Source organism: Rhea pennata, chromosome 9 (genome assembly GCF_028389875.1).
Source record: "Rhea pennata isolate bPtePen1 chromosome 9, bPtePen1.pri, whole genome shotgun sequence".
Lineage (NCBI taxonomy): Eukaryota > Metazoa > Chordata > Aves > Rheiformes > Rheidae > Rhea > Rhea pennata.
The window spans coordinates 3,000,523-3,015,376 of record NC_084671.1 but is presented as its reverse complement, the minus strand read 5'-3'; the positions used below and the strand labels follow the sequence as shown (position 1 = coordinate 3,015,376).

General features: G+C 48.6%; 2 protein-coding genes across 2 annotated transcripts in view; one reads left to right on the top strand and one right to left on the bottom strand.

Moving 5' to 3' along the window:
* Positions 1-14,854, top strand: part of PPM1L (protein phosphatase, Mg2+/Mn2+ dependent 1L) — a 105,959-nt gene that overhangs the window by 76,308 nt on the left and 14,797 nt on the right. The window lies entirely within an intron of this gene.
* B3GALNT1 (beta-1,3-N-acetylgalactosaminyltransferase 1 (Globoside blood group)) overlaps positions 14,018-14,854 on the bottom strand; it is a 44,878-nt gene continuing 44,041 nt past the window's right edge. Inside the window, exon 3 of the mRNA XM_062582943.1 lies at positions 14,018-14,601. Within this exon, the coding sequence (XP_062438927.1) occupies positions 14,239-14,601 (363 nt within the window). The 3' untranslated portion in view covers positions 14,018-14,238. The remainder of the gene's footprint in view (positions 14,602-14,854) is intronic.

Here is a 14,854-nt window from a genome sequence, read left to right as displayed (position 1 = left end):
AATTAAAATACTCTATCAGCGATATTCACTGTCACCCAATAAATAAGCCTGATTCTCTTAAACTACTTTGATCTCAGAAGCTCTCAAGTGACTTAGTGTGCCATTTGCAGACCATGCATGTCGTGTACTTGAAGAACTGAGTCACAGGAACTCCTGAAGGACAAAATAATTAAAATAAGGGCACAGGATTTTTTTTTATTATTATTTTTAGTCTTGTCTCATTCTTAATGATGCATAAGAAGTAGGCTTTAAAAGTCTTTTTTCCTTCTTTCTTCCAAATCTGTTTGTCATTTTTAACACAGAATTTACCAGCCAATGAATCATGTAGTTCTTTTTTTGCCACACTTACTTGGTCACTTCCTCTCTGTAGTCATTTTGATTGATGGGACTTTGTTAGGAATTAAAAAAGATAGTGGAGGAAATTATCAACTCCTGTCAGAAGGAAAAGAAAGCATTTTTCTTTATGGAAAACTGAATGTTTGTACAGAGAAAATATAGATCAAAAGTGCTTGAAACACGCATTTGGGAATTTATATCATGCAAAGAAACAATCATGCAGAAATGAGATGCCTCATAAATAACTAGTTTAGAAAAAGCTCAGCACATACACACAATCAAAATAGAGGGAGAGAACAACTCACTGTAAATAACAAGCCAGAATTTTAGCTTCCTAATCAGGTAGAGACACCTCTGGAGATTAAAACACTGAGATGGGACCTGCTTATCATTCTAATCATGTCACTTGTTTACTACAAGGGAAGAAATGGTGCTACCTGGTCCTGAAGTAAGATCTGACTGAGAGTAGAGCACAGAATATGTGCAGTTAAGTATAATTACAGCGGATGTTCATGACTCCAAGCTCTATATTCAGTGTTAGAACAGTCATGTTGCTGATGGTTTTTTTGTTAGTGTTTTTCCTTACCAAAGTCAATTTAATGAGAAGATCAAGCTGTTCTTGGTATACACAGACTGAAGAAAGCAATCCTTAAGAAGCATAATGGTGAAAATAGGAGTGATTATTATTTATGGGGAAAGTACAGTCTTTTCTCTAACAGGAGACTTTGTGAGATGTCAACAAAATCCATCCTGTAGACCACTGTCAAGTGTTTAATTTCTATAATGATAAGCAGTTGGAGTTCTGTTAAGAGTCAGCCTAGGAAACCAAGTAGTTAAATGTTTAAGGTACATGACAAATCGGAGCTTCGCTTCTGTAGCTGGCTGTAACAAGGGCCTAGGTGTAGCACGTTAGCACTTACGCAAAGGCAGAAATATCTGTGTGCTTACATGCAATTTTGCTAAGGGCATTTCCTCATGCTTTGCACAGCCTTAACCTACCAGCTTACTTCACTGGAGCGAGGAGACCTTTTCCATCCAGGAAAATGCAAACGAGGTTCTGCCCTGAGCTTTGCAGCAGCCCTTGACTTCTCCATGCGCAGCGCTTCCAAACACATTCCTCCCCAAAAGGCTTTTTCTGAGCTCTCACACAGCTCTAACCCACTCACCTGAGCAAATTTTTCTTGACACAGCGGCCAGAGGAGGTTTAGGGCTGCTGGCAGTGGTGCTCAGCTCCTGGCCGTTGTCCTCCTGCTTAGGTGCCCCTGGTCCAGGTGAGGCTGCACGTTGCGAGGAGAGAGCGTGTGATGACAAAGGTATTTTCAGGTATCGGATAAGGGAAGCTGATGGGCGCTCGTCTCTGCAGTCGGAGCTAAGTCCCTATTTTTGCGTGTTTTCTCTGACCATCCATGAAGTTGAAGTGAACTTCTGTCATCTTCTCAGGAACACGTTTTGCCTTCACTTTTCTTCCTTCAGTGAATTCTTAGAGGGAAAATTGGTGAATATTGTACTTAAGTGCTATAGTTACTGGGACACTAGAGTTCTTGAAATGGGTTTAAACTGATTTTTCTTTTCCTTCCCCCAACTTCATCGTTTTGTAGGTCTCAAGTGTGCTTCTTTATGTAGGATTCAATACCAACTATATCTGTTTGCCAGATGAAAACAGAAGAACTCCACTAAAACAGCCTGGGCTTTTGGGTACAACATTGTATGTTAATTTGGCCTTTATAACGTAACATACGATATTAATAACGTGCAGTTTCAGTGGACTGAGGAGTCTAAAGCCTCTTCTCGTAAATCTTTCTCTTTAGGAAATCAGTATATCAAAGCTACCGAATAAAATGAGTTATTCTAAAAACAGTCATTGTTGACAAGATTTTTAGTGAAGTTTGACTAAGAAAGCTTTATAAAATGAAATCAGGCCAAATGTGGCAGATGGATTCAAATCCTTTCATAATCTTTAAATACATTAGTTTAAAAAGTGGCATTCTCAGCTGGGTTAATTTTGCGCAAGGATATTGTTTCCCCTTGAAGCTCTGCTCTAATAGGATGTTAATCCTATTCCTTCTATTTACAGCATCTCTAAATGTCCGGGGTGATCAGTGACAGCTCTGTATGAATAAAAGTTTTGGGTAGTTAAAGGCACTTCTGGCACTGAACTCGTGTGTCCGTTAGCTGAAGCCTGCTAGGAGATTCTGGTGATCCTTCTGCATAGGAGTCAATAGGTTTTTCTTTAGCGCAGGACCCCCAAAGTCCTGCGGAGTTTCATTATTGTGTGACAAAAAATTTTTTTTTCCCGTGCCGTGAAGCAGATGTGAAAGATTTTGGTATTTAGGCGTTGTATCCCGAGCCAGACGTCAACCTGGAAGACGTTTGCTTAGCTGGTTTTTACCCTTGTGTCGCATGCTTCTTGGAGCCACGTGTGTTAAAAACAAGTAGTAGCTGCTCTGTGCAGCCTCTCGGAGGGGACCAGAAGCTTGTTACCCGGCTGAGCGTCACTGAGCTGTTCACACCTCGCGCCTGTTTTACGGTGTTGCTGTATTACCACTTCACCAAGAAGCCCTTTTGTGCTGCCAGAGGTGACTGCTGCGGTGGGTTTCCAGAAACTGAATGGAGCTGTTGGGTGCTAACATGAAAACACTGATAACAGTAAATGAAGTCACATCTGAAGCCCCAAAGAACGAATCAAATCAAAGGAAAAACAAGGCTCCGGAAGGAGCCTTGAGCAGCGGGACGGAGGAACGTGCCCAAGGAGCGAGGGGCTTCCTTTCGCCAGGCGCGAGAAGCAGTCGCAGCGTTCATTGCTGCGCACGCGTTAATTTTCAGTACCGCGGCTGCCCTTTTCCTCCGCTAACACCTCTTCCAGTGTCACTGGGTAAGTGAAATCACTCCTGACAGTGGTTCATTTTCGTAAAGTATGTTTTTACGATAGCAGGTCGCATCCCAAATTGTCCGAGTGCTCAGATCTTAGCAACGGAATTTATTCTGTGCCAAGGAGAAACGCGGCCGTCAGGACCGCGGCGCGCTGCAGAGCGAGACGGGGGCCGCAGCGGCCCGTGCCCTGCGCTCTCCCGCGCGGCCCTCCGTCCCCGCAGCACCTAGTGTGTAAGGAGTGGGCAAGGACTTCAGCTGCCTCCTCTTAGTCTGCACTGCTGTGCCTCATAGACGCCTGGCTTTGGTTTCTTTAGCTGCAGCTCTAAAAACGCAGTCCGAGCAGAAATTTAGCCTTCCGTTGCGACTCCGGGAGTGGAACCGGCTCAGTTTGCTGAGCCCCGGCGCCTTGAGCATTTGCCACCTCTGGCAAAAGTAACAGCAGAGCAAAAATATCCAAGATTAAATTTCAGTCAGGTAGGTTGGCAAATGCATCTGGTTCGCACAAACATCTGTGCAGATGCGGTTGCTCTGGGGAGAGGTTAGCTTCGGTCGTCGAGGGAGCCGGCAGCCTGGCTGGCCTCTTCTCCGTCACAGGGCTCCGCGTACATCCTAAGTGTGCCTGCTCCTTTCAGCTGACTGCGAGTTAGCTTTTGCTCGCACGTAAAATACAGGTAGACAGCTCTAGCCGGGAGATGCGTCTGTGTAAGTGGACATTTAAACTGTTGAAATCACGTTTTAGCGTGGAGCTCCGGTAGCAGCCACGTGGTTCGCGTTCCCCGCGCCGCTACGCTCGCGCTGCCCTTGGCCTCCCGCAGCTCTGCGGATGCTGGCAACAGTCGCGAACAAGAGATACGTATTAGGCCTGCCCAAGCGTGTTTCACTGTTTTATTTAATTACATTTTTTTATTCAATTTGTTGTTACTCCGTATAGTTATAACCTTTCAGGAGAAGCTCAGCGTGGTAGTGGCACTCTGGCACTTAAGTGCCCACCTGCACGTGCCACGTTTGCCGCTTCCCTAGCGCCTTTTCTGGCGTGCGCTTCACCAGTCACGTCTGGCAGCCGTAGAGGGGGCTTTGACGAGACGCGTCCTGCTGCGGCCGGTGCTGCTGGGGCCATGGAGGGACGCGCGCGGCGTCCGGGGTGCTGCGGGTGGCCCCCGTGCAGCGGGTCCCCCAGCTGCAGCTGGTCTGCAAGCGTGCGGCGCAGACGTAAAGCTCTGATGCCTACAGCTGATGCCTGAGGAGTATGGATGGAGTAAACTCCACGGAGACTCAATGGCTCTGTGTATCTTACCGTGGAACCGGTATCAGCTTCTTTCGTGTTTAAACTTTCCTCCTGCTCTTGCTTATTTAAGTTAAAGCCCTGTTATTTTGACTGAGTACCCGTGTTTTTCCCTGAGGAAATTGCAGAACCCACCTGGACGTGGTGCTGTCTAAGAGGCTCTAGGTGCCCGCGGTTGAGCAGGAGGGGGGTGGACGGGCGATCTCCAGGGGTCCCGGCCAACCTCAGCCGCTCTGGGAGTCTGTGGAAATGCCCTCCGGCTCCTCCTGCTTGGCGCTCGACCCCAAAGAAATGCCACAACTTGGCTTTTATGAACCTTGGGGCTATTTGGCGTAATTGCCCGTCTAAACGGAACCGTGTTAGCGCCGCCTTGAGGTGGAGGTAGCCTCGTACAAACGCCTCCGGCTCACGATAGATAAATTGCACAAAATTGCCCCAAGATATTAATTGTGCTGCATAGGTCTCAGAATTGAAGAAAATGCTTTCAAGGAAACGTTTTTAAAAACATACCTGGTTTGGGTCTGTGTCTTTCTGAATTTCACCTTCACGGATTGGAGAAAAAAAAAGTGAAATTCCTACCTGAAAGCAAAAACTTTTACTATCGGTCGAGGTAAGGCTGTTGGTTTTTAGTTTATACAACTCGGGCTTTTCAGGAAGACCGCGGCAGGCGCTGCGCTCTGCCTCGGGGCGGGCGGTGAGCGGGGCTCGCGGCGCAGCGGCCTGGGGCGCGGGGCGGCCGCGCCAGCGCGGCGCCCTGCACCGGTTGTTTCCTCGCCTTCCAGGTGCTCCGTGCGAAGCTCGTCTAGCCCGTACGTCGCATCTGCTCAGAGCTGGTGTGTATGATGAGTGTAATGGGATCGGTGACGGGTGGCGTTGACGTCCCTGTGCACGCTGGTGGTTTAGACGGGAAAACGAAGCCCGTCTAAACGGAGATCTAGTGCGGTGCTCGTCTGCTTCCACTGTCTTAAGGTAGTGCTGCGTGCGGTCGAGTAGGAGTTGTCTCGTGACCGCAATGAAGCTGCGCTATCAGAACGATCCAAAGTAGTTTATGTTTGTTCCTGATGAGTCCGACATTTCTGTGAGTCTATTTTGGAAAAAAAAAAGGAATTCTTTCAATTTTAGAAAAAAACTCACGTTGAAATGATTAGGGAATTACAAGCCCTTGAGTTTCCAGAATATACAGGGTGGGGGAGAGGTTTGTGCTTTACGGAACTGAGTTTTGCAAAACACATTTTTTAACTAGAAGAAGGAGCAAGTGCAGTTCATTTGTAGGAAAGATCAGCACGAAGGGAATTCGGGGGTGAAGTGGCGCAGTGACGTGCCAGTCCCATGGACCTTGCAAGAAATATATGGGAAGGATGTGGGTACTCTAAAAATGCAGCTGTGTCTCTGGAAGTTGCTGTGACTGATCAGAGCTTCGTTCCACAGGCAGGTGGTTAACCAGAAATCTGCTGCAATTGCATAATATTTTGGAGATGATTCTAGCGTTTGCTCTAAGCTGCATAGCTTCAGCTAAAGGAAGAGATGGAGCCGGTCCGCCTCTGCGCAGGTTTGGCAGCGAGAGCCCACCCGCGTCCGCAGATAACTGCGGGTCGTGGCGATCGCCTTCTCAGACTGGAGACCTGTTGTCTTCAGGACCTGGTGGACCTGCCTTTGCGGTGCCGGCACGGTCACTGGGGAGCATCGGAGCCGCCTGCGGCTCTGCCCCAGCGCGAGGGACGCGCAGGCGTCTGCAGCCTGGTTTTGTCCCGGCTTATCTCATAGATCGGCACTGGGCTATTAGATTTTAGGTTTTATGGGTCTGGATTAGAAGAGCTGGGTGGTTTGGAGGACGCGGAGGCAGCATGTTGTGGTCTTGCCTGATAACATTTCTCCTCCCTCCCCTCCCCGTCTTGTCCATGTTCCCGCTGTTGGGAAGGAAAAGCCTCCCTTACCCTCCCTCATACATTTACAGTGTTTTTCTCAGTCTTCCCTGTTCCGCAGGCTATAATCAAAGTTTAATTTGCATTGCCTGAGGTGTATGTGTAGAACATGTAAAACGGATGTTTGGGAGCAACATGGCTAGTCTAGGAGAGAGACTGAGGAGGAATTAAAGGTAGATGGGCATAAAGGACAGCTATATCAATAACAAAAATACCACATATCTGCCCTAAAATCAACTATATATACGTATAGTATATATAGTCTTACTGTTTAGGATTTGAAGTCCAGGTAAGGCAAATGTAAACGCACGGTTTACAGGTAAGAAGAAAACTCCGTGCAGTGAGAGTTGCTGTTGGAGAGTAAGCATAAATCTGTACTGATTTCCCCCTCTCTGTGGTGTTCTCAGTAATTCTATTGCCTTTTGGAGACTGCTGAAGCTTGAAAATACAGTTCTTGCTCAACTGTTGTGCGAGTTGATGCTTAAGTGCTGTTGCAAAGAGAAGGGGAAGTTTGTTCCCAGTGCAGCCAAGCGAGTACCGAGTGTTTGGTTCCCAGCCTCTGCGAAAGCGTTCGGGCCTCTCTCCTCCCGCTGGCAGGCGCCGTGGAAGCGCTTCAGTGACGTAGGCCCCGAGTTTGTGAAACGGCGCGAAACAGGAATAGAAACGGGAGTGAGTTCTGGAGCGTGCGCCAACTCCGTGCACGTCATGTCAAAAAGATTTATCTTCGTCTGTTTTCTGGTCTTTCAAACTCAGCAAGGTTTTGGCGAGTTTGAGCGACTGTTTGTTTCTTTGCTTCTCCGTATCTTTATTTTGGTTCGTCTCCCCGGATGTTCTTTATTTCCTTGCTGACCCTATGGCAATAGAGAATACCTTAAAGGCCGGTGTGCGGTGGAGGCTCCTGCTTGGCGCTGCCGCTCCTCCGTACCAGCCGTTCCCTTCCTCCGAGGCGCGAGGCTGATTTTCTGTACGATGATGGGTTTTGTTTGCTGCTGCTCCAGAAACCTAGGAGATACATGGCAAACGGTCAGGCAGAAGCCAGCCTTCCTGGGTAACAGCACTGTTATTGAAACATAGGCTTACCTTACTTGCAAGAATTGTTCTCAATTTCTGTTTTTTCTGCCAGCAACAATACTTTCAAGTGCAAAAGTCATAAAGAAACATTTGTTTTTCTATTGTAGCCATTCTATCATTTACTAACCCGTGTTTTTAATCCGAAGAGGAACTTATTTTTACATTGCATTTAAGAAAAAAGGTTAACAGGCTGTTGGGGAAAGTACAGTATCAGATTTCAGATTAGAGCACATCTCTAGAAACAAACCGAACATGTATTTCATCATCTTCCAAATCTCTGTCCTGCCTGGCTAAAAAGCCCTTCCCCCTGCTCCCGCCACGCACCAGATTTGCTGGGAATAGATTGGCCCCGTCGTACCCGTGAGGCAGCTCCAGGCAAGGGATCTGCCTCTTTCCGACCTGCTGCTCTTTCCAGTCGATGCTCTCAGTGCAGGGGTCGTGCTGTTCAAGTCGAAAGTCTTTCTAGCACCATATTCTATCCTAAGAAATGCAGCCACTGGCAGCCGTGTCTGTTTGAGCATGCTCCAAGCCTGGGCACCCAAAATGCTTTCCTTTCTGATTCCGGACACCGGGGAATCTTTTCCCCCATAATTTCACAGCAGTCACGACCAGCGCAACCCACCTCCTGCTTCTGCAGACTGTATCAAAGGCTGCACGTCCTTCTTCTGTTGGTTCTTGCTTACATCCGGTCACTGCCTTGTAGTTCTGCTGGTCTCTTCACGTTTTCTCTGTCTCTGCCTGAAAATTAATACTGGGTATGTGCTTGCTTCTTCTCTCTTTCTCTTGATGCTTTGCTGCTTTTCCACAGCTGAGGTGATACCAACAAGGGGAGGACAGTGATGATGACTAGATCAAAGATGATGGTAATGGTTTATGGTTTATATTTTTACATTTTATGGTGATCGTTTATATTTTTGAGGTCATTATTCTACCAATTTTTTCTTGGTTCCTGTGTAATGAAGCTGAGATGAGGCAGCAGAACATCCTGTTCCTCATGATGTCTTGGCTACCTTGGAACATAGTGTCTGATGGCATTTCTTGCGTCATCTAGCTGCCTTGAGATTTGGGGACAGCCTTAACACACGCTCGCTGCAGCCGCAACAGCTTCCACCGTCTGCCCGGGATGTTTCTGTTGCAGTTATGTCCAGCAACCTCCTTGCTGTATCCCAGAGAGAACTGATATGGAAACGCTGTGCCAGGCTTCGACCTGGAAGCAGGGCTCCAGGGGGATGTCCGCTTAGGAGGCCGTGCCATGGCCTTCATGGAGGAGGTCCTGGCAGCGTCCACGCCAAGCAAAGCAGGCTGCGAGGGAGGCCGGGGAGCGCTGCGTGGGCCGGTGGAAGTGCTGGGCAGAGCATAAATACCGAGGGGGGAGGCTGAGCTTTTAGTGACCATTTAGTTGACTGAAGTGACCCATCAGGAATAGAAAAGCGGGCCTGTGAGGTCTGCAGAGAAACGTTAGCGACGTGCGTGTCCGCAGATGCGATTCTGCAGCAGCAGCTCTGGAATGGGGAAATGGAGCAGGTCACGACGCCTGAGGCAGAGGGACAAGGGGTGCTCGGAGACAGTGCTGTGGGAGACCCTGGCGATTAGAGAAAATGATGAGAGACAGCAGATAAGAAGCTTCAGCTGAGGAAAATTGTGGAAAAAATAAGTAATGGTTAAAATATAGGAAGAGGAAAGTCTCGTTTGTCAGTTTTCTCTTGGACTTGAAAGCAAGCTGAAAGGGGAAGAGGCATGTTGGAGAAGCGCGGGTGTTCAGGACAGGTCCTGGAGGGAGGTCTCTCTCGTGGGAGTTGTCATGTGGGTCGCAGCTGAAGAGAGGAGCTGGGGCACGGTGGAGGTGGCTCCTTACAGTGGAGGGATGGGCAATATTAGGGGTAGAAGGAGCGAAAGGGAGGAAGGAACAGCCAAGAGCATGGTAGGAGGGTACATGTGCTGGGGGACCGAAAGGAATCACGAGGAACCATGTAATACCTGGAAAAGAAAAAGAAAACTCAGCAGAGGAAAAAGGAAGACGAGGGGACTCAGTGGAAATAACTGCACTTTGCGAAGGGAGTCGCATAAAACAAGGATGGTGGCGAGATTTCAATCAACTTCTGATACCCTCACAGCCGCTGCGGTCTAGGTTATCTCTCTGCCTTGTTTCACTTCTGTAAGTCTGACACGCGACTTAGGCTTATCGCTGAACGCTCGACTGCGATGCACGTTTTGTGCTGTAGGTTTCTGTCCGTTATCGCTCCCTCTTAATTCAAGCTCCCGAATTGCTTTTGCTCTTATATTGGTCTGAAGCATCACCCTCTGCTCCCCTCGCGCGTCAGCCGCAGCGTGTCCTGGCTGCCTGTGGCATCCTTGTGCTACATGTGTCCCCGGGAAGGTCTGCTGACGACAGATATCCTTCAGCCACTTCCGTACCTTCGTTTTTCTTTTACATCTCTTGACTGCTTTTTCTCTCATTCTTTCCCCTTCTGCTTAACTATTGCACTTCCTCGACATCTTTTAGCTTCAGAAATTAAGATTGTGCAGAGCAAGACTGAAGCAAGTAGTCAGCAAACCACAGGACCCTGGTTATTGTGCCAGGTCTGGGAACGCTGCCCTGCGCCCGTCCCGCGGGACGCCCCTTCCCAGGCACCGGGCTTTGCCGTCAGCTCGTTTCGTGTGACCGAAGCTTTCAGGCCACCACGTGGGACCCAACCGAGGAGCCTGCGGGGCAGCAGCAGCCTGAGCCCTGGGAGAAGCCACAACCCCCCCGGTCGCTCTCCCTCGCGGGGCCGCGTCCGCCGCACTGGCAGGTTTGCGCGGGCTGAGCAGGGCCTGGCTCCGGCGTTCGGGGAAGAGCAGGGGAAGACATCGACTGCGAGAGCCGCGGGGGCGGGAGACGGGCGAGCCCCTCCCGCGTCGCACGGCCTGGACGGGGAGCGCGAGGAGGAAGGCGGCTCTCCAGCCTTCCCGCCTGGCAGTCGCGTCGGACGGGAGCCTGCAGCTCCGGCACGCGCTGCTCCGTCTGGCTGCGTTTACGCCGGGCCGGTTTGTCCCCGCAGCAAGGCTGGCAGGCGGCCCAGGAGCTGAAGGGGATTTGGGGTGAGATGCGAGAATTTGGACGTCGTGCGTGAAGTGCCTCTGCTTCCTGCACGGAGACGTAGGTGTCCGTGCGGATCGGGGGGAACCGGCCCGTGCCCGGGCCTGGGCTGGGCAGCAGCCGGCGGTGAGCCGCTCCCGGCAGATCTCCTTGCAGCAGAGCTCTCCAGGCAGCTATCGCCTGAGTCGGGTCATGCCTGCGCTCCCTAATTCCTTCTAATGCATTAATCAGGTCTTTGTACTCTGGTAAATTTTTGTTCTTTAGCTAAAGCAGTTATGTAAAAAAAACAGTAGAGCTGGTGCAGCCTTGACTTTTACAATGCACCTTGTCTTATGCTAAAATATAACACCAATAATCTTTTCTGACTAAGAGGAAATAATAAAAAAAAAAAAAAGGCAAACAAAAAAATCCCCTGCTATCTCTGCAGCCAGTATACTACAGGTTTTAAATTTTCTGGTGATTTTCTTTTTAAACTGCTCAGCAGGGTATTATTCAGCCAACTGCACCGAGGGACTAATATAACATGTGTTCTCAATTTTGGACCCTTTATGTTGGGAATTTTCCATTGTGCAATTGCATTAAATCTGAGGCAACTGACAAGAGCGCAGTGTTTTCTAACTCCACACAAGGTTAAATGACTGAAATAAAAATAGATGGAAAAGAAAACAAAGTAAAGTAAGTTTGCTTTCTCATGTAATAGCAGGCTGGACCGTGAGGTCAGGGACTTAACGGCAGCCCGGCCATCCGTCAGGGGCTGAGACAGAGACTGAAGCAATTGATCCTTCGTAAATCAATTTGGAAATTATCTTCTGCTTTAGATTCTTGGGCTTTTTCATGCACATAGATCCTCTAACCAGTAAGACTGTATTCAAAGTTGCCATTTTTATGCAGGTTTGTAATAATTACTCTATTTTTGAAGTGTTTTACTTTCTAAACATCAGGTCTCTGGAGTGTTATTTGCAATATTTTCCTCACTAGGAAACTTTAGATTTTTACTACACTTTTAGGAAAAATATATGCTCTGGTGCTATCACTGGAGAGAGGGAAGGTAATTTGCTGTGCGCAGGGCGATCTTGTACACCTGAGACGCAATGAACGTGGATGCTCAGTTTACAAACGCGATGTCAAGCCAAGATGGCAGGGAGGGCCAGAGAAGGAGGAGCTCTGATCTCTGGAAACAAAATGGGTTGCATGATAGATGAGGGAAGGTTCCAGCCCCTTGGACTGCGCGAGCTCGCGTTTGTCCCACAGTCTGCTGAGAGCCTGCTGGAGCTGGATGAGTCCTTCTTGGCTTCACATTCCCTTCCAAAGGGGCTTTGACTTTTGCTCCCTTTTTGCATTTCGCTTGTTTTGTTTTCAATCAAAAACGTAAAGGTGGCTGTTCTTTTCCTTCCTGAAATTTGGACAAAATGTCAGACTGGCTTCAGCGGGTACCAGGTTCCTCTACTCTTGCAGATTGTCAGCACTATAGTATTCGAACATTTGTTAAAGAAAACTTAATAAATAAAGGCAAAGGAGGGTACAGTTTACCACTATGATTTTCTTCTTGATGCAGAGCTTCATGGATTTGCAATGTTAATCTGTTTTGTTCAGGCAGAAAATGAGGTGACCTCAAACGCTAATTCACATTTTGCTTTGCTTAAATGAACAGCTGCACCCTGCTGTAATAGTTTGTATCCTCCTTTAGAGTTCCTACAGGATATCCTAGTTATCCGTACTCTCACCATTTAGAGTTCCCACCTACAGACTTGTTCTCCTGTCCCAAGAGACCATGGTATAGGATAGTCACCTGGCTTTGCTACTTACCTGTACTCTAGCCATTTTTGTCTTAATATCGATCCAATACTTTCAAATGCATATTTGTAGAATGAACTGTTTAACATTTGTCTGTTCAGCATTAATTAGGTCCAAAAACATGGAGTCTGTATGAGTGTCTGTGACTTTTGTGTAGAGCTGCCATTGGAGTAAATGAGTCTTAGCAAAATGAAGTCAGAATGCAACACTTCTGCGCTGGTGCTATGTTTTGAAACCTCTAAAAGGCCGTTTCAGCTGGCAGAATCTTGTCATCCTAAACAGTAAGGGTAGTAATAGTAATCACCAACAAGTCTCTCGAGCACTTTGTGAATGTGGCAAGGCTTTCCGTATTTTATAACTAGATACTTGGAGGTAGTAGGCTGCACCTGCACTAGATTTTTGAGGGGTATCTTTGTTTCCTCCTCTGTTGATACATCTCTGCTCTGCGGAGAAGGACCTGGGAGTGCTGGTGGATGACAAGTTGACCATGACCAGCAATGTGCCCTTGTGGCCAAGAAGGCCAATGGTCTCCTGGGGTGCATTGGGAAGTGTTGCCAGCAGGTGGAGGGAGGTGATCCTGCCCCTCTACTCAGCCCTGCTGAGGCCTCATCTCGAGTTCTGTGTCCAGTTCTGGGCTCCCCAGTACCAGAGACATGGAGCTACTGGGGAGAGTCCAGTGCAGGGCTACGAAGATGATCAGAGGGCTGGAGCATCTGCCCTAGGAGGAACGGCTGCGAGAGCCTGGAAAAGACCGAGAGGGATCTTATTGATGTCTGCAAATACCTTAAGGAAGGATGTCAAGGGGGATGGGACCAGACTCTTTTCAGTGGTGCCAAGCAACAGGACAAGAGGCAACGGGCACAAAGTGAACCCAGGAAGTTCCACCAGAATATACGGAAAAACTTCTTTCCCGTGAGAGTGACATAGCACTAGGACAGGTTGCCCAGAGAGGTTGTGGAGTCTCCTTCCCTGGAGGTATTCAAGGCCTGCCTGGACGCAATCCTGTCCAACATGCTGTAGGTGCCCCTGGTTAAGCAGTGTTGGACTAGATGATCTCCAGAGGTCCCTGCCAACCTCAGCCACTCTGTGACTCTGTGAAAACTGTTATTTTAACGGCTAAGCCCTCTGGCTCTAGCGCAGGTCTGTTCATCAGGGCAGGAACGCCAGGTGCCTCGTGTCTGACCCGCTCTGTGTTGCTGCTGCCAGGGGATCTGGCCATGGGAGAGGTGAGGCGAGCCCAGCGGTGTTTATGCTGGGTGGCAGGCGAGTGACAGAGGTGATGCAGGAGTCCAGTTGGCACGTGGCCCTTTCCCTGTTACCTCCTTAACATCCTTTGGTACGATCCTGCTCAGCCTTCGGTTAAGGTGTTTTTTGAGTAGGCAGTTAATTTTCCTTCGTTCCTTGCATGGGTCTGGTGGATCGTCTTTCTCTGTATGTCCTGTTATTAGAGGAACCACTAAGTTCTGCAGTTAGCAGATTTTCTTTGCACTTATGTTTATAATCTGTCAGTCAATTGTAAAATATATATATATATATTTTATATATATATGTCTGTGAAAAATAGTTCTAGTGCAGAGCTGTGCAAGGCAGACCATTAAGTTAAAAATAAATCTTTAGAACAAACACACTGCATCTAAACACAAGCAGTTTATTACTGGCTATTTTATTTATACCAATCATGGGACATTCAGCTATGGACATGGGAACAGTAAAACAAAGTTTGTAATTCTGGTTTTGGACAGCCACTGACATGAGAATTTAGACTTAAACCCTAATTTAGCTCTGCAGGAGCAAATCTACAGAGGTCGGAAGCTGCTGTTGGTGGTAGGACGTGCTGGAATGCTCCGTCATTGGCTTTTCCATTAAACTGCTTCCTTGTCTGCTTAAAAAGCACGAGCAGAGATGTTTTGTTTCGGGACTCTCCTGCTCGTGGCGAACCAGTCGCCCGGGCCCGTTGTCGGGCAGCCCGGCAGCTCCGTCGTGCCCACGACGTGGGGCGGCGGCCGCGGGCCGCGAGCGGGGCAGCGCGTGGGGCGCGTCGCCTGGGGCGCCCGGCCCGCGGCGCTCGCCGCGCCTCCTCCAAGGCCCCGGGCGGCTGGGCGCTCGCGGGGATTCGTCTTCTCCGCCTTCCTGGCCCCGAGGTGGGTGAACGAACAAGCGCGTGCCGGGCGGTTCCTCGGAGCTTGTCGGTGCTGCCTGCCACCGTCTCCTGCCCGGCCGGTCCTGCTGCTTCCTGCCAACCTCCCCTATAGGAGAAGGGTAGGCGCCTTGCTGGTTTTTTTGGGTTTTTTTTTTTTTTTTTTTGTTTTGTTTTTTAATGAATAATCCAATGTAAATTAACAACAGAGATGAAAATTCACTGTGCACTTATCTGACTTATGTAAAAGGAAAAGAAAGCAACCATTTTATTTACTGTTGAAAGATGCTAGGTTATGGTTTGTGATAATGTGAAAATAAATGAGTTTTAGTACTGCTCTGTAATCCAGACTGTCAGGAGTG